This window comes from Rhineura floridana, chromosome 17 (assembly GCF_030035675.1).
Source record: "Rhineura floridana isolate rRhiFlo1 chromosome 17, rRhiFlo1.hap2, whole genome shotgun sequence".
Classification (NCBI taxonomy): domain Eukaryota; kingdom Metazoa; phylum Chordata; class Lepidosauria; order Squamata; family Rhineuridae; genus Rhineura; species Rhineura floridana.
Genome location: NC_084496.1, coordinates 28,777,871 through 28,799,518, shown reverse-complemented (window position 1 = coordinate 28,799,518; position 21,648 = coordinate 28,777,871). Strand labels below are relative to the sequence as shown.

Below are 21,648 nucleotides of genomic sequence, written 5' to 3'. Positions count from 1 at the left end.
AATGCTGGCACAGATCGTAGACCAGGAGCCACCCTCTCAGGCAACCCCCCTCCACTTCCTGTGTTGCACGTCAACATGCTGTGAGTACACGCTTGCCATCAGCCAAGATGGTGTCGGGGCCATCAACATGCCCCCGATGCCATCTTGGGCGATAGCAGGCGTGAGTACACAGCACGCTTATGTGCTGATGTGGCCAGGCCTATTTAAGCCACGGGCAGAGACGGTCGTGCTGCCACATTGCCCAAGAGCCCACTGCAGTCTGATGCCGGCCCTGCACAGGTTTACTGCCTTTGAACTTTGGGGTCCTGTCTACTTTTTGTGAGGAACTACTAGATCTGTGTGTTTGTGGCTGCCCCATGTGGTGAATCACTGAACTACATCTGGCAGCTTTCTCAATGAAGAATCTGCAGGAGTGATCCTGCCCACCCAGACTGGCCATTGCATCCTTTTGGACAGGAAAGAGTATAAAGAGAGCTTCCGGCATGTTGTTTATGATTTATTATTATTATTAGTCATTCTTTTTTTCAGAAAGAAACATTAAAAACAGATATAAAAACAAGAATAAAAACATCCTAAAATACACATGATGTATAGGCCTGGGTGAACAAAAATGTTTTTATCCAAAAACAGGCAATGATGGCGCTAGGTGTGCATCCCTGGGGAGAGCATTCCACAACTGTTCCTGCATTGTTGGCTGTTCTTTGGTCCTGATTTATCCCTGCCTTGCCCACTGCTTCTGACCGCTGACCTGTCTCATGGCTCCCAGCTTCTGACTCACCTCTGACTGCTGCCCATAGGTCAGGCCTGACATACACCTGTCCTTCATGAAATTGTTAGATTCATTTTTAAGCAAATGGCCTTCATGCATGGCAGGGTTCTCCATGAGACAAGTATATGTGATTCCTTTTGCCAGCCCTACTGCCAATCAACATGATTGAGCAATCCCAATTTTTAGCATTATTGAAAAATGGAAATGGACTGCTTTCAAGTCGATTCCGACTTATGGCAACCCTATGAATAAAATTTTCATGGTAAGCGGTATTCAGAGGGGCTTTACCATTGCCTCCCTCTGAGGCTGTGAGGCACTGACAGGCGCAAGGTCACCCAGTGAGCTTCATGGCTGTGTGGGGATTTGAACCCTGTTCTCTCAGGTCATAGTCCAGCACCTTAACCACTACACCACACAGGCTCTCTATTTAGCATTATTAGCAGGGTGGATTTCTCTCTCCATGCTCATAATTTTATAAACCCTCAATTTTTGGAAGTAACATATTGTTCTCTTACATTCATGTGAATGCAATATTGTTCAGTTTTATAAAATATAGCAGTTGCAATATATTTATGCTTGTTTGGCCATTTATTTTCTCCAAAGAATTGCCGCTTGTCATGGGAAAGCGTGGGAGGTGTATGTTTTTACAGGGAATGCTACCATGTGTCCCAAGTTCAGTTTGATTTCTGTCCTCTTCCAGCTGCCAAGAATGAAATCCCCCGTCAGTATGAGCAAGGCATCGGATTTTCAAGGTCAGAAAAAGTGCCCATGTCCCCATTGCCTGCCTCGTCAGTCTTCGCTCTTAATGCTCAAGCTGTTTCCCTTGTTCTACCTAATGTTTCCAGCCAAGCAAGCGCAAAACTAGTTCCCAAAAGATAAGAGTCGCCATTCGTCCCTGATAGCAAACACTTTTTAAGAGTCAGTTAAAATGGACAGGCATATGGCCCAGTGCATATGGCTTCCCATTTTGCTGGAACTGAAATAATCCTACACAAAAGCAGGCAGGTGTCAAGACCAGCCCAAGCTGAGTCCCAGAACCAGACGAGGTTCTCCTTGGGGGAGGACCCCAACCCAGCATCGCTCTCTCTCTTTCTCTCTCTTGAATAAAGAGGAATTAGTGTAGCATTTTAGACAGATTGTAGTCCATCTGTATGCTGAATGTTCAGATTCAGAGTTGGTTAAGCAAATACTAATCTGTCATTTTTTAATATAGTTGTTGAATTTAGGTTGATAGTTTGGGAAGGGGGAAAGATTCACTTTAGTTTGGCAATGGGAAAAGAGTCACTTTAACAAAGGAATTTGAATTCCAGAAGGGCACACTCCAAAGAGACGTGTATGGTTCTGCTTAGACCAGCTTTTCCCAACCTGGTGCCCCTGAGACACTGGACTACACCTCTCATTTTCTGCAACCATTGGCCATGCTAGATGTGGCTGATGGACGTTGGAGTCCAACAACACCTGGTTGGGAAAGGCTGGTTTAGACCAATTTCTCCGTCCTGGAGGGTTTAAAGAAAGAATGGGAAAAGATCAGGAAGTGAAAGAGATTTTCTTGCATCATAGAGCACAGGGGAAAAAACTGAGATAACACTCTAGGAAGTGGGAGTGCAATTGCAAACCAAACGAGAGCAATAATCATATGTGATAGAAATCTTGTTTGCACAGCACCATTTCCATCGGAGCAGACCTTAATGCCAATATCTCGGGCTCCTCTCGCCCTCTCTGACTTTATCTGCTTCTCTCATTTGTGAGTCCAGCAGTCCGAGGACACGACGAAGACAAGGGCGATGGCAGCAGCAGCCGCCACCCAGACACCAATTCCTCTAATCCCGTTTCCATCAGCAACTCTGTGGGCAGCTGCGAAGTTGGCAAAATTGTAAGGAGGTTGTGGGACATCCCTTGTGTGACCTTCCCTGTCTTATGTGTCTAGGGAGCCCCCGGCCACCATTTCCATGTTGCGAACAATTCCAGCCATTATGCAATTGAAAGACTCTCCAACCCACAACCTTAATCCTTTTAATGGTGTTTTTTTCATATATGTTAGACTATTATTAAACTTTCATCTTAAAAAATATCCTATTGCTGGGTTGTGTTTATTTAAAGATATTTCAGCAGGCTCTTGCTGTCTCAATGCTCAGTTTAGCGGCAGGGGGAAAAGAAGGGGTTTGCTTAGCTTGCAGCAGTGCAGTGGGTTTTATTTTATTTTTAGCAAAACATTTTAGATTCCTGACGGTTTCTCGTGCCCTGCATGTCTGTAAGCCAAAGCTGGGTCAGGAGCACGGTGCCAAATGCAAGTGGAGGGTCCCGCAGGCTCTCTCCTGGGTGGATGTATTCCCATAATCTCCGAAGGTTGATATCCCATTGCAGACAATGTGATTACTGGCACAGCAGGTGCAGTTAGTAACAGAGAGGATTATCTTGGAGAGTGCTGAAGGACAAAAAATGCCTTGCTGGAGTGGTACTGTTTGAAACGCTGCCGCCAGGATTCCTTCCTGGTAAAACTGCCTCCTATGGACTTGAATTGTGCTGCCAGTGTTTTGATGTAGCACAGCCAGGGAGGGGCGAGAATTTAGTTTGCATTTGAAGCCAAATCTGTCAAATTTCCACTTTCTGACACAATATGAGAACCGGCACCCAGCCATCCTTCAAAATCTGCACTTATTCAGATTTTGCAATACAGTTCGCCAACCCAACAATGTTTACAAAAATGCATACATTAGGGGAAAGTGTGCATGAAAATAAATATATGAGTGAAAAGAACGTACAAAATGTATTTATTTATTTATTAAATTTCTATCCGGCCCTTCCTCCCAGCAGGAGCCCAGGGTGGCAATGTATTATATGATGGAAATGGCGTGCAAAAATATGGCAATAGTCAAAACTGCCTACAAAAACATTGTTTATTAGGAGAAATTCACATGAAAATGCTGGAGAATTTTCATGAGGAATTAAAAAAAAATAAATCTCAAATTGCTGCAGAAATGTGGAAAACTGAATTTGAGATTGGGAAAATGAGAAACAGAGAGAACCAAAATGGGCAGAACTTTCCATCCCTAAATACAGCAGACCTCTCCAACCCGGTGCCCTCCAGACTTCGTGAGGCTCCAACTCCCATCTTCCCTCCCGAATCAGGAACTTCCACAGGGTGCTTTGGGTCTCTCTGTGCAGGATTGGTCTGAGAGATCTAACCAAGGGATTAGGCAAAAGAGCAGGACAGAGAGGCAAGCTGAGGTCAGTTCCCAAAACAGCAGTCCAGACAGAGGGAAGCTGCCTCATTCCAGGACCAACGATGGTCCTGTTCACATTTCCTAGTAAGCTATAATTTTTGGTTTACCATGAACGAGCAGCATGCTAGCGTATCCTGTTTCACTTCCTCAAGCTGGGAGCAATAAACCATGAGCCTTGGCTTACTGTGACACGCGCACCATAGTTTGTTTCTCCCAAACAAACCATGTCAGAATGAGCCAAGGCTCGTGGCTTGTTGCTCCCAGCTCAAAGAAAAGCAGAGCGTTAACAAGAGCAATTCAGCAGTGTGAACCAACATGCAGCTTATTGATGGTGAATCATGGTTTATGGCTTACAGTGACATTCCGGCATGGTTATTTGTCCATCTACCCAGTATTTTCTACTCTGACTGGCAGCGGCTCTTGGTCTCAGGCAGAGGGTGGTGTCCCCCCATTTCTTGCTACCTGAGAAAGTGACTCCAGGCACTTCTCCTACCTCTTCTGCAGCAGCCCAACAGCTTTCCAAGCCGTATTTCTGCCTCTGATGTATTTAATTTTATATTATCATTATTGATTTTTTTTATAGATTTGCTCCTCTAATTCATTTTTCTTCTTTTTTTCCGGATCCCTTATTGTCTGCTTGCATTTCTTCAGCCAGAGTTCCTGTTCCTTTTTATTTTTCCACTTCGTTTGGGCAAGACTTTTCTGGAGAAGCTTTCTTGCCTCTAATAGCTTACTCAACTGTTCATCAACCATGCTGGCATCCTCTTGGCATTGGTGGTGCCTTTCCTGATCTGCAGTATTTTGGTTCTTCACAGTTTTATTTTTGCAATTGCTACTTGTTTTTTTTAAATGGATTTGTAATATTTCCTTTATTATAATGCTGTTCACTGCTGGGTTTTCTTCTTTATTGTGTGCCTTTTGGAATCTGTCTTGAGCTGAAGAACTCAAAAGCTTCCTCATTATTTTGTAACATTTTGGTTGGTTCTAACAAATGTATAGCCCAACAATGGATTTTGGAGTATTTTCTGATGCACTTTTTACTTTTTAAATTCCTGGTTTGGGATGCTATAAGAAACTGCCTTTCCAGTATGCTTTGGCACCTTGAAAATATTCAGTATGCTGAATATATATTGACAGTATAGCACCTCAGAAGTGAACTGAGCATTACAATAAGGCCGTGATCCTGTGCACATTTACCTGGGAGTAAATCCCAATTAACTTACTTCTGTTTAGATGTGCATAGGCACATTTCATTTTTGCTGTGTTGTTCTGCCTTTTGGAATACAGCAAACCCTACGGAATCGCAACCCCAGTGTGATGTCCACAACCCCCGAGCCTCCAGGGAATGACTCCATCCTCCGGCGTTGCAAAGAAGATGCTTCACATAGGTAGGTGCTGCCATGCCATTAAAGATGGGCTCCCCAACATGGTGCCTCTGGGCACCATCAGATAAACCTGCCCCAAACCCCTTGCCCCTCCCAGTTTATTGTTTTGTTAATTGAGGGTTTGGGGGTTGTTTGGTTGTATGGTTGGGGGTTAGCTGTTGGGGTTACCTGTTTTTTCATCTGTGTTTTATTCGTTTTGGGAGGGGGGGTTGCCTGTTCTTTGATGAAGGTATTGAGCATCACCAGTTTTTCTTCTGTGAAATGGATGTTTTGTGGTGCCCATGACAGTTTCTTAGGTTCCAAGTGTCCCCCGGGTCCAAAAAGGTTGGGGACCACCTCAATAAGAGATACTTCATAAGGTCTGGGAGTTCTGGTGGGACTTTGAGATTATGGCATGCAGAATCTGGCTCAAATTCCAAAAGAGCAGCTGTGTCAGTTTCAGCTTTCAGTTTCACGGTGGCAAAGGCAGGGAGAGTCTGTGGGGCTTCTTCTGCTTCTCTGAAGCTGTGGCTGTCTTCTGCACTCTTTTCAGGTGCAGCATTAGTGAAAACACACACACACACATACAAGGGGGGAAATCTGTATGGAACTGTCAGAATGCTTTTGATTGTGTTTGACAAGGTGATTGGGGCAACTCCATTTTTCCTTCTGATTCTGTAGTGCCTAAAAATGCGTGCCATCAGTGAACCTGTGACATTTTACATGTATTGTGGAATAAAACACACACACATACCTGAATGTGTGAGCGCAGCAGCTTCCCGGAACATTTCAAAGGCAAGAGATGGCAACAGTGCAAGCCAGCTGAATTCATTCAGGGCTGGTGGGGAAACCAGGGGTCTCCTCCCGTAGCAAGCCTCCTGTCTTGCCCCCTGGGTGCCAACGTTTCCATCTTAACATCCTCCTCCTCTTCTGGCATTCCTCTGTAGACGTTCCTTCTCTGTCCTCCTAGGCCGTCCTCCACACATGCTTGTCTCTGTGGGTGGCCTTTTGCTCCTTCCGCAGACACCACAGGAAGCCTCCTACAGTAGAGATATCTCCCCACCCCAGCTTTTTGCTACCTGCGGCGGAGTGCTAAAATGTGTAAAAAGTCAGAGAGAGAGAAAGGGAGAGAAATAATCTTTATCCCTTAATTTCAGCCTGACTGAAGAAGAGAATGACAGTTTTGGCTGCGATGCCTTGGAGTTAGAAGGTAAGGACTTGGAGAACACTGTTTCTTTTAAAAGCAGAGGCCCCAGTTAACAGCATCTGGTGGGTGGAGGTGATGCCCTTGGGGTCTTCCTGAAGGGCATTGTATAGGGGTTTGGCTCAGTTCACTTTCTTATGCAAGTCAATGCACGATACACAAGTGGAAAGACAGCTGTCCTTCTCCAGAGTTTGTGATATAGTTTTCCAACCCCAAACAAAAATGTTATCTATCAAGGGGACGTGTGCATAAAAATACACATTTACAATATTTTATTTATTTATTTATTTATTTATGAACATTTACAGACAGCAAATTTCAAAGCAGGCATAGATTCATGAAAATAGCATACAAATGCATTGCATTAGAGAAAATTGCATAGACAAAAATTATTTATTGTGTTTATATCCTACCTTTTCTCTAAGGAGCTCAAGGGTGGAGTACGTGGTTTCCCCCCTCTCCATTTCATCCTCACAACAGCCTTGTGAGGTAGGTTAGGCTGAGAGGCACTGACTGACCCAAGGTCACCCAGTGAGCTTCATGGCTGAGTGGGGATTTCAAACCCTGGTCCCCCAGGTTCTGGTCCAATACCTTAACCATTATACCACACTGGATATTAGGAGAGCTGGGTTCACATGGATTTCTTTTTTTTTAATTGGAACCTGATCCAGAAGCGTGGCAAAGTTGTAGTCCAAGGCTTGGGGGGCCATAGCTTCCCTGCCCTCCATCTGGTCCAGTGCTGTCTCCTCTAAGGCAAATGTCCTCCTCCATGCAATTCTTTTTCCTGGAAATACCAGTGGTTGAACCTGGAATGCTCTATGTTGTGGGCAGCCAGATGTTTCTGAACTCCTGGTCCCATCAGCCCCAGCCAGCATGGCCCGTGGGCAAGACTAATGGAAGTTGCAGCCCAACAACGTCCGAGGGTACCCGGTTGGCTACCCCTACTCTGTGTGCTCAGGAACATGGAAATCTGCCTTATACTGCCTTATATCTAGCTCACTATTGTCTACACTGGCTGGCAGCAACTCTCCAGAGTTTCAGACACGGAGTGTCTCCCAGCCCTGCCTGGAGTTGCTGGGGACTGAACCTGTGGCAGGTGCTCTGACACTGAGCTCTGACACTGAGCTGCTCCTAAACTATAGGCCATCTCCAAAAACAATACACAGACTGTCTTAAGAACGTACGAAGAATCTTGCATTCTTATCAAATGCCTATCTAGTAGAGCATCCTGTGGCCACAGTGGCAAACCAGATACCAATTGAAACTCCACAAGCAGGCATGAGCACAACAGCCCTCTGATCCACTTAGCTAATTGCTCTCAACTCTGACAGTGGCTTTCCAAGTCCTTAGGCGGGCAGGGGCTCCTGAACCTGTCCACTTGAGACCTTTTCAACTGGAGGTGCTGGGGCCTGAGCTACAGGCTCTCATCTACACATAGTATGGATGGGCAGTTGCATTTCAAGCTGAATTAATCAAATTTGCACTTTCCAAAACAAAATGGGAACTGAGACACAACCATCTTTCAAAATTTGCACTTCTTTGAATTTTGCAATGCAGTTTGCCAACCAAACAATGTTTATGAAAATGCATATGTTAGGGGAAAGGATGCATATAAATGAATATATGAGTGAAAATAATGCATTGTATGATGAGAAATGGCTTGCAAAAATGTGTCCATTAGTCAGAAGTCCCTACAAAAAATGTGTTTATTAGGAGAAATTCACACTAGAATGCTGGAGAATTTTCATGAGGACTTTTTTTAAAAAAAAAATGCAAAATGCGCAGAAATGTGGAGAACTGAATTCAAGATTGGAAAAACGAGGAACTGAGAGAATCAAAACGGACAGAACTTTCCACCCCTGATGCATATATAAAGGCACCATGTTAGGGTGGAGCAGGTCTATGAGGGCCTTGGGAAGTCAAGAAGAGGTGCTTGTGTTGGAATCTGTTGTTTTCTTTCCCTCTGGTGCTTGCTGCTGGGACATGCTTTTTCCTCCCCTGATGTTTTCCTGCGCCTTCTTTTCCAGATGACTTTCATGACAGGTATTCACACGGACCATCCTCATTGCCCTCCTCCTCGTCTTCCCACCAGTCTGAGGGGCTAGATCTTGAGCAAGTCAACTCCATCTTCAGGAAATTTTCTCTGGAGAGGTACTTTGGAGAATTTGAGGGTGGGCGCATGAGTGTCATTTCTGGGCCAGCTTATACAATCAGCAAACTTGAGTGGCAGAACCTTTTCGAGGGGTTGGACCACTTCAGTGGCAGGCTCTATATGAGCACTCCTTGTGATGTTCCTGTGTCTCTGGGATTACCACCTTCTTTCCCAAATGCCTGGATCAGGAAATCCACAGGACATCTGCCTCAGCCGGAGTCAGGTATGCCCTCTGAGCCATAAGCTTCAGCCTTACCACCTTTCAAAAGGTGACTACTGGTATCATCTGTCTGTTAAATGGGTATAGGTATAGGTACAGAATAGGACCATAGTATGGTAGACCTCTTGACCAAGCTAATGCATGGGATTTTGAATCAAGAAATAAACTTTATTATATACAAGATGTTAAATGTGATAGTAAATGAATGAGGCTGCAGTCCAATATACGTCTCCCCAGCTCCATTATAAGTGTGTACGTATTGGATTGCAGCCTAAGTTATTATTGTCCCTATCCTACCTACCTATCCTACTCCACTAATCCCAAAGAAATCTTCACCTAACCCGCAGCCCTTCTAACTTGAAATTCTCTTCTTGATCCCTAATCCTACCTCACCCTGTCAAACCCCAATAGTTTTTCTCTTTCAAAACTCCCCTCAGAATTCTCACTCACATACCCCTCACCTGTCAGTCATACCTCATCTGCACTTACTAATATACTATTAACACTTTCCTACCTGAACACAATTTCAAAATGTTTTAAACATATAAATAATTCTGATTTTGTTACACTCTTCCATGGATAAAGCAACCTGCACAGTAACTAGTAGGGTTCAGCCTCGCCTTCTCTTCATCATGCTGGTTTTCGAAATGCAGGGAGGATGCTATAGAAATCTATTAGAACAGACACCATCTATTGGGATGTCCTTCTACAAAAGACCACTGAAATGAATAGGACCTGCTTTACTGCACAAGGTGTCCTTACACACTTCCCTGATGTTTCAGAGGGGTACAAGAGCTACCCCATGGACTGTGTCCAAGCCTTAATGTGACAAGTTCATATCTTTTGACTAGAAAGATGACTAGAAGACAAAGCTTGGGGTACATGAATGGATGTATTCCTCTTTGATTTGACTGGTCGAATCAAAGTAGAAGCCACCCATAAACACAGTTGTTCAGGGCAGAGTACATTTTACAGAGGTCAGCGTGAGACTTGCTTCCAGGTAAGTATGCTTTAGATGATGGCTGCAGCCAAACTCCTGCTTTGGATTGAAGATGGCCAGAAGTGCTGGACTTCTGACTCTGTGTTGTGACCCAGGACAAGGGGGAGGGCTTGCAGGAGGAGGACTCTGACTTTGAGGACTTGGGGTTGGGGTTGAGGGAGGAAGGATCTCAGCACACCCAAATCCCAACTCCTCTCATGGAAGCACACAAAGAGCTGTCAGAGGTTGCTTCTGAGGACACGCCCCTTTCTCCCGCACCCAAGGGGCCACCTGATCCACATGCTGATTCCCAGCCAGGCTCTCAGCAGTTTCCCACGCCTACCCAGTCAGCTAGCCCCCCTCATTCAGAGGGAGAAGTTGAGGTCCAGCCCCTTTCCACCCGCTCTCATAGAATTCAGAGGGGCGAAGAACAACGGCCGGTGGGAGTTAGGAGGAGCTGTCATTTGCGTGTGAAAATGAAATCTAGGGGGGCATTAACAAGGAGGGGGTGCTGAGTCAACCTCTGTAACCGAAGGCTTGCTTAGTCAGCGCTAGTCAGGGAACTAATTCTTAGAAACATAGTTAGGTGAATGAGTCGAAAAGCTTTTGATATAACTGTAACCTTAATAAAAAGAGAAAACCATACTGAACCGTGTGCTCCTGCGTTCCTTGGCTCTGGACAGGACACCCTGATGAGTTTGTCTTTCCTCGGTTTTCTGGCCATTAAAGTCTTTAATTCAGGAGTGGGGAACCATTGGCCTGCAAGCCAGATGTGGCCATAGGGCCTCCTCATTTGACCCACAGCCTCTCCTCCCCCCTTTGCTGTGTTTAGGCTTCCAAAAAAACTTCTCCTAATGGCACCCATTGAAAGGGCTTTTTGGAGCCTAAATGTGGTGACCTCTCTGCGCCCTCCACAAAACCCCACTAACATACTGCAATTAGGCTTAGAAAAAGGCTCCTATTGAAGCCTCTGTGTGTGTGTGTGTAGATTACACTGAGTCTGTGTGAAAGAAAATGAGTGAGTGTGTGTGTTAACAAATGTGTGTGTATATTTATGACTGTAGGTATATGTGTGAATGTGTGTCTGTGCATATGCATGTGGAGTGTCACCCTGCCCACTCCCAGCTCTGGACCTGCCCACTTCAGCCACACCACTTTCATTTTGGAACCACCCACCACCAGCTTTAACCTGCTTTAACTGCAGACAAGAGCAGTCGGTTGTTGCCATCACCTCTTTGCCCTTGTCCTATTTGTCCCAGGCACCAAAATCCTCTTTTGACATCCCTGATGGCTGTTATCTCTCTTCCCTAGGCCATTCCGTCCCTCAGTAACATCTGTTGGACGCCTCCACAACACGTTCCACGCTGTCCAGCACTTCATGTTGAACGGAGACAGCCTGAGCTCGGAGATTACTCTGCTGGGGGGAAATCTCAATGGCAACTTTGTCAACTCTGTCAAACTGAACTCCCCAGCGGAGAAAGCCGGCCTCCGGGAAGGGCACCAGCTGCTTCTGGTGAGGGTTTGGCAGTAGGAAATAGGCTTGACCCTCACCCCCCCTCTGCTTTCTTTCTTCCTGTTGTTGTGAAACTTCCATATACCAGATAAAGACATATTTGTCTTTCTTGTCCAGTGTTCTGTTCTCATAACACTCCAGAGTCTCAAGCGGGGAATGGTTGTACCCATCTCCTCCTATTTGATCCTTCAAAATGGAGGTGGTTCCACTAGGAGGCTATTGTAATTCCTTGAGATTTATGTCCCAAAATATAAGGGAGCATTTATAGAGTGGAGACTGGTCACTCCGGTGTCAATGGGGCAGTGAATCTACTCCAGGTTTTAGTCCAAACTTGCAAGGAGCTGTCCAAGGTGCTGAAACCTGTTCCCAGAGTAGGCTCGGCATGTTGGACAGCTCCTGGAAAGTTCAGACTAAAACTTGGGCAGGATTCACTGCGTCACTGACATCAGAGCCACCAGTCTGCATGGCTTTTACACTAACTCGCTTTCATGTTGTCCCCTTCATCCATTTTGAAAAGAAGACTTAATGGCACTCCCAAAGAGTATCGTATTTGCCTATGTGGTAGGGAGAACTCAGAACAGCCTTCCCTCCAGGTGTTGGGGGTGGGGAGGCTGAGTTTGAAACTATATGTCAGGTGTTGCTATTGAGAATTTTTTATAGAAACAAAAGGATCATATTTGTTTGTCCCTCAGTTGTTTTCTCCCTCAGATGGTCTTTAGAGCGGCTTATGGCCTACAGTCTCATGTAATCAGTTGTAATGCTATGTTCCAAATTATAAAGGTTCTGTAAGAAACGTTTATAGAATTGTGAAGGGGTCCTGCTTTTGGTTTTGTCTTAATCTTGTAATATTTTTTAACAATGAAAAATGTACTGTTTGTGGGCTGTCTTGTATTTTTGAGTTCCTTTTCGTCTTATTGTTAGGAATGACAGACAGACAGACAGACAGACAGACAGACAGACAGACAGACAGACAGACAGACAGACAGACAGACAGACAGATAGATAGATAGATAGATAGATAGATAGATAGATAGATAGATAGATAGATAGATAGATAGATAGATAGATAGATAGATAGATAGATAGATAGATAGATAGATAGATAGATAGGCATGCGTGTGTTGGAATTTGAAGATCTGTGGGCTACTAACGAATGTGAACTGAGCTAACTGTAGGGCTAGGGATTAAATATGGGACCTGCACTGTCTCTGAGCAATGGTCCCTTCCATCGCAGCTTGAGCTCTCACACAGACAATTTGCTTACATCATTTGTGGCTCTCCAGATGTTGTTGGACTCCCATCAGCCCCAGCCAGGATGGCCAATGGTCAGGGATGGTGGGAGTCCAGCAATATCTTGGGAGCACCAGGGATTTCCACATCCTTTTGTTACATCTTGCATCTAGGCTTGTCATTTGGTTTAGAAATCGTAGGCTGCAATCCTTACCCCAGTTACCTGGAAGCAAGCCCCACTGTCATCTACAGGACTGAGTAGACAGGGGTAGTATCAAGCTGTTTGTGGATTAAATTTTGGATTTGCTGGTCGTTCTCCATAGGAATGCCGTGTTTGTGGAGCCAGCACCGAGTGAAGACACTCCATCTTATTCCTTCTCCTTCTGTTTTCAAGGTGTCTGCTTTATACCTGTTCCTCTGTTTAGCTGTTTATTGTTGCTTATGTTTTCTGGTGTTTTGAGAACTGGGGTGTTTTCATCCTAAACAAAAGTTGTCTTTTTTAGTCTATCAATCTAACTTAGAGATGAAGAAGCTGCGGTCCTTCCGATGTTTGTTTATTTATTTATTTTATATCTCGCCTTTCCTTCAAGAAGCTCAAGGTGGTATACATGGATCTCCCCTTCCCAGTTTATCCTGACAACAACCCTGTGAGGCAGGTTAGGCTGAGAGGCAGTGACTGGCCCAAGGTCACCCAGTGAGCTTCATGGCTGAGTGTGGATTCAAACCCTCTCAGGTCCCAGTCTGATACTCTAATGATTATACTACACTGGCTCTGGATGTTGTTGAATTCCCACCTTGTGTCATCCCTGACCTTTGGCCAAGCTGGCTGGCACTGGTGGGAGCTCAAAGACATCTGGAGGGCCTTCAGTTCTTCATCCCTGCCTTACCTGCCACCAATTGCCCCTGGCCTTACATCAGCCTTGACTGTTGCTCCATACATACAATCATTAGTTGTATTCATTGTTTGCTAACCAAATACAGGCCATGTGTGAAGGGAGGAGGACTTAGAAGTTGCAAAGGTCTCTCAGGGGCACAGTGCCCCTTTGTGCGCACAGGTACATAAATGGCACAGGCACCCTTGTAGGATTCCTGTCAGCAAGCGACATGTTTTGCCTTCACGGCAAGTATCCCCAAGGACAGTGCTTCATTTTCCTCCATAGGAACAAATGTCAGCTGTTCACTTACATAGTTGGTCTTCAGCCTGATCTAAGGTAGGTCACAACAGCAGGACTGCCACCATTCAAATACATTGGGGGAGAAATTAAAGCTGGGTCCCCAGGCACATATATGGACTAAACGGGGGTCCCTCAAGACTTATGTGGCAGGAAGTGCATTTGTGCATGGGGGGTGTCACAGAAAAGGAGTCAAACTTTATTTTTGCTCCTGGTGACCCCATCCATTGAGGCTGTAGCTTGCTCCTCTGCATTGCTTTGCATCTTTGTCTTCATAGTTCTGTTCTTGGTCACACTAGGACGTGACAGAATTTGGGGACTTGGCCATTTGTCATATCCTTGTTTGCCAAATATTTGTACCAGAAGCAAGAGGGAGCATGGAACATGCCTCATTTCCTCAAAGAGAGGTTTTCCTCACATCCTTGTAGCTGCATTTATAGAGCAGACATGAATGGCCAAACAGAGTTATCAATACATCTATTGCTTCTATTTTATAATCAAGAGGCTGCAGGGAACAGAGGGAGAGGGAGAGATGATTATCAGTGCAACTGTGGAACAAGACAGGCCACGTGTTCCAAATTGGCGTTAGCTGCATAGTTTAATCGGTTGAACAATTGCCCGAGCGCTGAGAATAATGCTTCTCTCGTATTTCTAGGTGGAAGGCTGCATCAAAGGGGAAAATATGAGTGTTCCCTTGGATACCTGCACAAAGGAAGAAGTTCATTGGACTATTCAGAGGTGTAGTGGACCAATTATGCTGAGCTGCAAATCGAACCACGAAGGTGAGAGGTGACATGTTGCTCCTTGCAAACTTCAAAACAAGTGTGTTTATTTACAGAGGAAATAAACACAATAAAGTGGAGGGGGGGATCCCCAGCAACCAGGGTAATCTGTCATTCCTTCATCCGTCCCTGCCAGTTCCCTCAATCGATGGCAAATGCTGGAAATACAGACGTGTTAATGGAGACTAACATATTTGACGGCTGCACGCTAAGATTAAGGATTTCTGACTGAGGATTTTGATTAACCAAATTATGAGTGGCATTGTTCCTCTGGTGCCAGATATGGTCCTAAATAGATTTTTGAAAGGGTTCAGATGTAGAACTCAAGTATAAGTCTTGCTTTACTTGTTGCCTTTCACCAAACTGGTAATTGCTAAAACAATAGAAAAGGCAGCAGGGCAACCTTCGCTAACCTGGTGTCCAGATGTTCTTGAGGACACCTCTGGCTGGGGCTGATGGGAACTGTTATCCAGAACACCTGGAGTGCACCAGAGGTATGCCTGCAATCCATTCAGTTAACATATGGGGGGAGGTTTAGAAAACACCCTACAAATCGAAAGAAAGCATGGGGGGTCCTGAGGCAGTGTGAAATCACGTTGACTCCACCTCAAGTTCCTTTAAGGAGTTACAAAATCCACACACCTGTCACCCAAAAGGTCTGAGCATCACAGTAGTTGGCATATTATAGAAAATGCTTTAAAATCGTTCAAAAAACCATTTTGTAAAAAAATCCCACAGAACATGTACTTGTGTTCTCTAAGTACAAAGGTCAGGGGAATTCAGAAAGATGAATTTCTTGCTGGGAAGCTATCTTTCTCCAACAACCTCCCACTCCTCTCCTTCATGTTTTCAAACATAAAAATAAATGCTATACTTGGCAGGAGCCAAAAAGCAGGATACAGATTGTGTAAGGTGCCAATTAGAGTTAATTATGAAATGATTGAGCTGCACTTTATACTGAGCACATACACACACCCGCACAAATGCACACAAAGAATAAATCACAGCACACTTTAAAGGCTGGCGGCTGTAAACGTTTATTTTATTATTTTATTTTATTTTCATCTTTCATGGACAGCATTTGCTTGAATAGCTGCCAGAAAATAGGGTCACCGTACCTGTTCTTTATGAAGAGTTCTTTTTTATAAATGCCTAACACCTGCTGGAGAGATTTCTCCATGCATTCTAGCTGCTAAATTCAAAAAAGGGCAGTCTAATGAAAGAGTCCATCGCTCAGCGATAGAGCAGCCGTTTTGACTGCAGACGGTTCCAGGTTCAGTCCCTGCGTCTCCAGTGAAAAGAGTCGGAAACAATGATTGAAAAATATCTTTCTCCGCCTGAGACTCTAGAGGGCTGCTTACCAGTCAAAGCAGACAGAACTGGACTAGCTGGGCGGCACGCTCCCCTTTCATGCTGATTGGTTCATAGGATGATGGAGACATTGGGACCTTGCTCCCAAAAAAGTAAGGGGTCCAAGACCCCCAAGACCACAGATGGCTACACTGCTGAGCTCTGCCACTGCAGTACAGTCCATGGGTGAGTTCTGATTTTCCTTCATATGGTCGTGAAGCTCAGCTGATGCCCATGAGAGCCACTGACAGTCAGATAACTACACAATGCTATGGGTGCTGCTACTTGTGATCACATTGCGAATTTTCCTTTATTTAGTTACAGGGACAAGGGGACCATCAGGAGAGAGGAGCCAAACCTTTCTCACACACCCCTGATTGCTATGAACATGGCATACCCATGCACTTCAGTTTAGGCTTAGGAGGGAAAATACCCTTGATGCCAATGGCATCTTTTTTTAAAAAAACCAAAACATTTATTATCAAATTTAGATCCCGCCCTTCCTCCCAGAAGGAGCCCAGTTCTAAGCCTAACTGCAGTGTGCGGAGGCGTGGTTTTTGGTGCAATCCTGGTGTGGGGAAAAGGTTAACCCTCCCTGCAAGCTGTGTTCCTAATTAACATCATACACCTACCCCAGTAATTAAAAAAAATATCCATGATGTGCTTGCAAGTGACACAGTTGGCATCATATGGAGATGGGCCCCTTGGCTAGGTTGCACCAATGGGCAGCTCCCCAGGTCCGTGTGATCAGCTGAGCCTGGATTCTTCCTGCTGCAGGCTATAGGAAGCTGGTGTCCGAAATCGAAGAAGGGTTGGTCATATCCGGAGACTCCTTCTACATCCGCCTGAATCTGAGCATCACCAGCCAGTTGGACTGCTGCTCCCTGTCAGTGAATTGTGACGAGATACTGCATGTTCTTGACACCATGTACCAGGGGAAATGTGAGTGGTTTTGTGCCAGAGTTGACCCCTTCACCGACAAGGATTTAGAAACTGGAACCGTCCCCAATTACAGCAGGTGAGCATGGCAAAAATCTCCATTTCCACACATCAGATCTGGCTCCAGGTTCGAGAGGGTCCTGGGCAACCTGTCTTCTGGTGGCTCCCACCTGATGTTGATGGCCCCACTCAGGCATACCTGTTAGTGGCAGCTGCATACCAAAGGTGGCTGTGGGCTGCCATTTGGATTTCCCACAATGCTCTGGCGCACCCACCATAGTGTCACTCCAGGGCACTGGGGAAATTAAAGTGAAAGACTTGGGGCAGGTGTCAGCACTGGCTGGTCCTACTGGAGCATCAGAGTTCTGACAGTTGAGAGCAGGTCTGTCCACACTTGAGAGGCTGGAAGCTACAGAGCTGAACATGCTTGCTGTTCAAAGGACTCAGCTATCCTGGCTGCACAGTGATTTAAGGGGACTCTCCTATGCAGTAACTGCAGCAAAGATTCCTGCAAAACTGTCTTCGGAGATAGCTATAAATTGTCCTGGTGATGCTCTGATTTGATGATGATATTATTTATTTTATTGCCTCAGGTGTGTGTTTGTGTGTTCATACATTTTTAATCCTTTGTTTTTACTGCCTCCTTTTCATTCTTGATTCTGGATTGTATTTACTATGTTTTATATACATGGTATTTTCAGTAAATGTATTTCAGTATTTGCAAATGTGGTTTGTTTGATATATCTTGGAGCTTGTTTGAATTTTTGCAAAGGCATAAGCAATAAAAAAAATTGCCTGCCTGCCTGTCTGTCAAGGCAGGAGTCATAGAGCACACTGTTTGCTTGCACAAGGTTCAGTGTTCAATCCATGGTAACTCAAGTCACTGCTGCCAGTCAGAGTTGCCAGTGGCCTGACTTGGAATGAGACAACTCCTTGTGTTCAAATTCTAAAATGTTACAAACATAGAACTGGGGGGCGGGATTGGGATTGGTTCACATTTTAATGCAAACCTCCTTAATTCACACTTTCCAGAACAGTAAACAATGCAAAACGGAGAAATCCTTTCAAATGTGCACCTCTCCCCATTTTATGATGCAGTTCTTCAGTCAAAGAATGAGTACAATGTGTATATTATGGGAAATTGTGTTCCTAAAAATACATATATTAATATGTTTGGCTAAGTCCAGCCCATTTCATTTTTCCTGGCACCCAGTCATAGGTTCACTCCATCCTGTATCGTGTGGATTTTTTGAAAGAATGCATGAAAGGTTTGCATGTAACTTGTACACATTATATAATGCATTATTGTATGCATTTCCTCCAAATACATATTTTTCAAGGCTTTTCAGTGCACTTTTCCATAAAATTCACACTGTGTGCACATTTTAACAGTCAAATATTACTCTTGCATGCACTTTTTGCACACCAAAACTGCATTGCAAAATCTGAAGAAGTGTGTAATCTGTGTAATCTGATCAGGAGTGACATTCCAATCCGTCAACTAATTCTGGACCATCAAATTGGCTGCATCCGCTGCAAAAAGCAGAGCAAACGAATTCTTCTTCAATCCCTATATACTAATGAAAATAATCCCCATTGTTTGCAGAGCCCAGCAGCTTCTGTTAGTGAAACTGCAGCGTCTGATGAATAAAGGCAGCAGGGATGAGATGGACAGTCCGTACAGTACACTCCGAACCCCCCGTGTGAGTAGCCACTTCCATATCCACAGACGTTCCTCAAGATTTATGTCCTTTCCTCTGGTTGTTGCAGATTTACTCCCCTTCATGTTTCCACAAATGTTCTGGCCCAATCCCATAGAATGGCAAGCGTGCCTTTAAGACCAGTGCAGTTTTTATGACCCTTCAGACGTTGGACTCCAATTTCCATCTGCCCAGCTGTCACAGCTATTGGTCAAGGATGATGGGAGTTGTAGTCTCAACAACATCTGGAGAACCACAAGCTGACCACTCCTGATCGATCATCTCCATTAAAACTAAACAAAACAAAAGAATAATGTTGCTGGTGATGGAAAAGACCTTGTCGTGAGACCCTGAACTGGAAGGACAGGAAACCGGATCTGCAATGTAAGAAGATCTTTGTGTTTCTGGATCAACTGTGAGTTGGGTGGTTTTGGCTAGAGCAGGTATAGCAAACATGGTGCCCTCCAGATGTTGTTTGTGGTTTCTTTGTTTGTTTGTCTAGATTCTAGCTCTTCCCAACCTTTGGTTCCACAGATGTTGGACTACCAACTCCCATCAGCCCTAGCCAGCATGGCCAATGGTCAGGAATGATGGGAATTGTAGTCCAGCAACATCTGGGGACCCAAAGTTTGGACATTTATTGTTGTTGTTGTTATTATTATTATTAATTTATTACCCGCCCTTCACCCAAAGGTCCCAGGGTGGGTTACAACAAATTTAAACACATAATTCATTTCTGTCTGAATTTAGTCATAGGAAAAATTTTGTTTCATTAAGTAAGTTTGTATGTTTTTTGTTACCAGACAAAGAAATATATATCTCATTGCGTGTTTCCTTATTTGCCCTGGCAGCTAGGAATTGAAGAGCTAAATTTGTGTCTCAGCTTTGAATGATCTATGTTTGTAATGGCATATTGCTAAACAAATAAAACAATTATGGCATGGTAACGCATAATTAAAAACAGTTAAAAATACCTTAGCAACATCACAGAAAATAGGGTGAGTCCTGAAAATATCTAGGATGTTTATTAAATCACTTCATATTTGAAATTCTCTGTATATAACATATACAAAGATAAAACAACTTTAAAACATTATAAAATTTCAACAATCTACACTGTAATCAGTGGAAGACATAGCCAATATTAATAATCCAAGAATTTTTGAAACTTAAAAAAAGTTTTAAGGAGGTGCCCAAAGCACAATGGGTTGTATCCAATGCTAGTGCTACTCATAGTAGGCACCCTGAAATGGATGGACATGACAAACATAGGTTCATTAATTTCAGTGGGTTTACTCTGAGTAGAGGTGGGATCCTTTGGACAGTGCCCGTTCAAAAGCATTACATCAACCTAACAGGTTGGTATTGATTTGAGTTCGTTCTTCGTCCACTAGTCACTGCTTTTACTGATCCGTTTTTCTCTCTTTGAATAAATATTTATATTAATATTGATATTTTGAAAGGAAATATTGATCTTTTGTTATGAAATATCAATAAATTAAAGGAAATAAGGATACACTGAAGGAAATAACAATAAAATATTGATATTAATATCAATATTTTAGACAGATTTTTTTTAAAAAAACTGTTTCCAAAAATAGCTGCAGAAAATCACTATATAAAAATCTGATCTGCAATTATAGAGAATAAGCAAATTAATGGAAAATTCTGTACCAAATCCAAATTGGGCGGGATCCTAGCTCATCCCTAACTCTGAGTAGAACAGCTGGCTATAAGCCAAAATAGTTGGCATCTGTCTGATTTCAAGAGAGGGCTGCAGCACTCAAGGCCCTGCCCTTGAGTGACTGTAGGACAAATCTAAGGAACATGTGGTACCAGTTAAAGGGCCTCACCAGTGATCAAACAGGTCTGTAAAGGAGAAGGTGATCTTTTTTAAGTAACCTGGTGCCAGGTTGTTTAGAGCTTTGTAGAATAAACCTTAAACATGGCCTGGTAGCATACTGGCAGCCAGGAAACTTCTTTCAGCAGAAGTGACCCATGCCAGAGGAGACTTAACCCCACTCAGAAATCAAGCTGCCACATTTTGCACCAGCTGCAACTTCCAGCCCAGCCCTACATAGAGAGTGCATAGTGGTAATCCCATTTTGAGATTGCCAGAGCACAAGCTGTGCACTGTGGCCAAGGTATCCCTGCCCAGGAATGGCTGCAGCTGGTAACAAGCTGAAGCTGGTAGAAGACACTTCATTGCGGCAATCTGTGCCTCCAACATTCAGGAGCATCCCAAGCTGCCAACCTCTTCTTTCAGAAGGAGTGCAACCCCGTCCAGAACAGCCAACTGATCAATATCTGGGACCCAGGAACCAATGCCCCACAGGACATCTGTCTTACCACAATTCAGTTTCAGTTTATTGGCCCTCATCCAGACATTGATTCAGGACTCACACAGTTGCCCCTGATTCAGATATTACGGAGTAACTGATGACACATCCCTTAATGACCACTCCCAACGGCTTCATACAGATGTTGAACAAAACTGGGGACAAAAGAGTGTTTTGTGGCACCTGACAACTTAACTACCTGGGAGCCACCCAATTCCTCCGTCTGAAGCCGGGCCCGTTGGTAGGAGCAGAAGGGACAGTGCCTCCAGTCCGCAGAGTCAGTTCAGAAAGGTCCCATGGTATCGGAAGCCAATGAGAGATTGAATATTGGATGACAACCCTCATCATTCCTAACTGTTGGCCATGCTGCCTGGGCTGAGAGAATTTGGCATCCAAAAATATCTTGAGGGCCACAGGTTCCTCTTACCTGGCCTAGAGCTTCTGTTCTAGATTGAGCAGGCTTGGTTATTTCTTTCTCTGATATTTTTCCCCCTGCCAGAATACACTGCAGCCAGATGAGCTGACACCACCAAGTGACCCCAAAACCAGCCCTCGCCTCTCTCGAGCCAGCTTCCTTTTGGGCCAGCTCTTACAGGTAAAAAAATTTAAGCAGCAAAAATCCTTCTCACACCAAACGTATTTTTTGCTGTCCAATCGAAGCCTTTTGTCTTCGCCGCAGTAGCCTTGACTGACAACTCATTTTTTGCAACT

At 44.3% G+C, this 21,648-nt stretch overlaps 1 protein-coding gene across 4 annotated transcripts in view; it reads left to right on the top strand.

The window, feature by feature from the left end:
• CARD11 (caspase recruitment domain family member 11) overlaps window positions 1-21,648 on the top strand; it is a 98,895-nt gene that overhangs the window by 57,304 nt on the left and 19,943 nt on the right. For all 4 annotated transcript variants that reach the window (XM_061599472.1, XM_061599469.1, XM_061599471.1 and 1 more), the window contains exons 10-19: window positions 1,470-1,521; window positions 2,524-2,642; window positions 5,281-5,381; window positions 6,515-6,567; window positions 8,589-8,712; window positions 11,224-11,425; window positions 14,483-14,609; window positions 16,737-16,977; window positions 18,505-18,601; window positions 21,437-21,532. In XM_061599472.1, the coding sequence (XP_061455456.1) occupies window positions 1,470-1,521; window positions 2,524-2,642; window positions 5,281-5,381; window positions 6,515-6,567; window positions 8,589-8,712; window positions 11,224-11,425; window positions 14,483-14,609; window positions 16,737-16,977; window positions 18,505-18,601; window positions 21,437-21,532 (1,212 nt within the window). The remainder of the gene's footprint in view (window positions 1-1,469; window positions 1,522-2,523; window positions 2,643-5,280; window positions 5,382-6,514; window positions 6,568-8,588; window positions 8,713-11,223; window positions 11,426-14,482; window positions 14,610-16,736; window positions 16,978-18,504; window positions 18,602-21,436; window positions 21,533-21,648) is intronic.